This window comes from Buceros rhinoceros, unplaced genomic scaffold, assembly GCF_000710305.1.
Source record: "Buceros rhinoceros silvestris isolate BGI_N320 unplaced genomic scaffold, ASM71030v1 scaffold21418, whole genome shotgun sequence".
NCBI lineage: Eukaryota > Metazoa > Chordata > Aves > Bucerotiformes > Bucerotidae > Buceros > Buceros rhinoceros.
Window position 1 is genome coordinate 1,559 of NW_010427690.1, and position 521 is coordinate 2,079.

Below are 521 nucleotides of genomic sequence, written 5' to 3' on the forward strand. Positions count from 1 at the left end.
GCTCTACACCGGTACGCAGTGCCTGCCGCCCCGCCGGACCGGACCGGGGCAGGGGGAGGAGGAGAGGCTGCACGGGGACCTCCCAGCAGCACGTCCGTGCAGGACGACACCCGGTGGGTGGCACTCAGGGACAGACAACAGGGCTGCGGGGTCTTGCAGAAAATGTCTTCTCCTCTCAGGGAAGAAGCAGGACACCTGGTTCATCGTTGACCCCAAGTCAGGAGAGAAGCAGACCACGCTCTCCACAGAGGCCTGGGATGGTCTGTGCCCGTCAAGTCCCCTGCTCTACATCGGCCGCACCCGTAAGCCAGCCCTGCTGCCCGTCCGCCCGCCCAGCCCCAGGAGCGGGTGCCAGGCCATGTCCTGGTGCCCTGCTCGCGTCCCCAGAGTACGTCATCACCATGTACGACACCAAGTCACGGGAGCTGCGCTGGAACGCCACCTTCTCCGACTACTCGGCGCCGCTCTGCGAGGAGTCCTACCACTACAGTGAGCAGCGCTGCGCTCACGGGAGCTGCGGG

General features: G+C 66.4%; 1 protein-coding gene across 1 annotated transcript in view; it reads left to right on the forward strand.

Annotated features, from left to right (window-relative positions):
- The window catches only part of LOC104498615 (serine/threonine-protein kinase/endoribonuclease IRE1-like), a gene marked incomplete at both ends in the record, with an annotated part of 7,224 nt that overhangs the window by 1,489 nt on the left and 5,214 nt on the right, over positions 1-521 (forward strand). The window contains 2 exons of the mRNA XM_010142016.1: positions 180-302; positions 388-489. Of these exons, the coding sequence (XP_010140318.1) occupies positions 180-302; positions 388-489 (225 nt within the window). The remainder of the gene's footprint in view (positions 1-179; positions 303-387; positions 490-521) is intronic.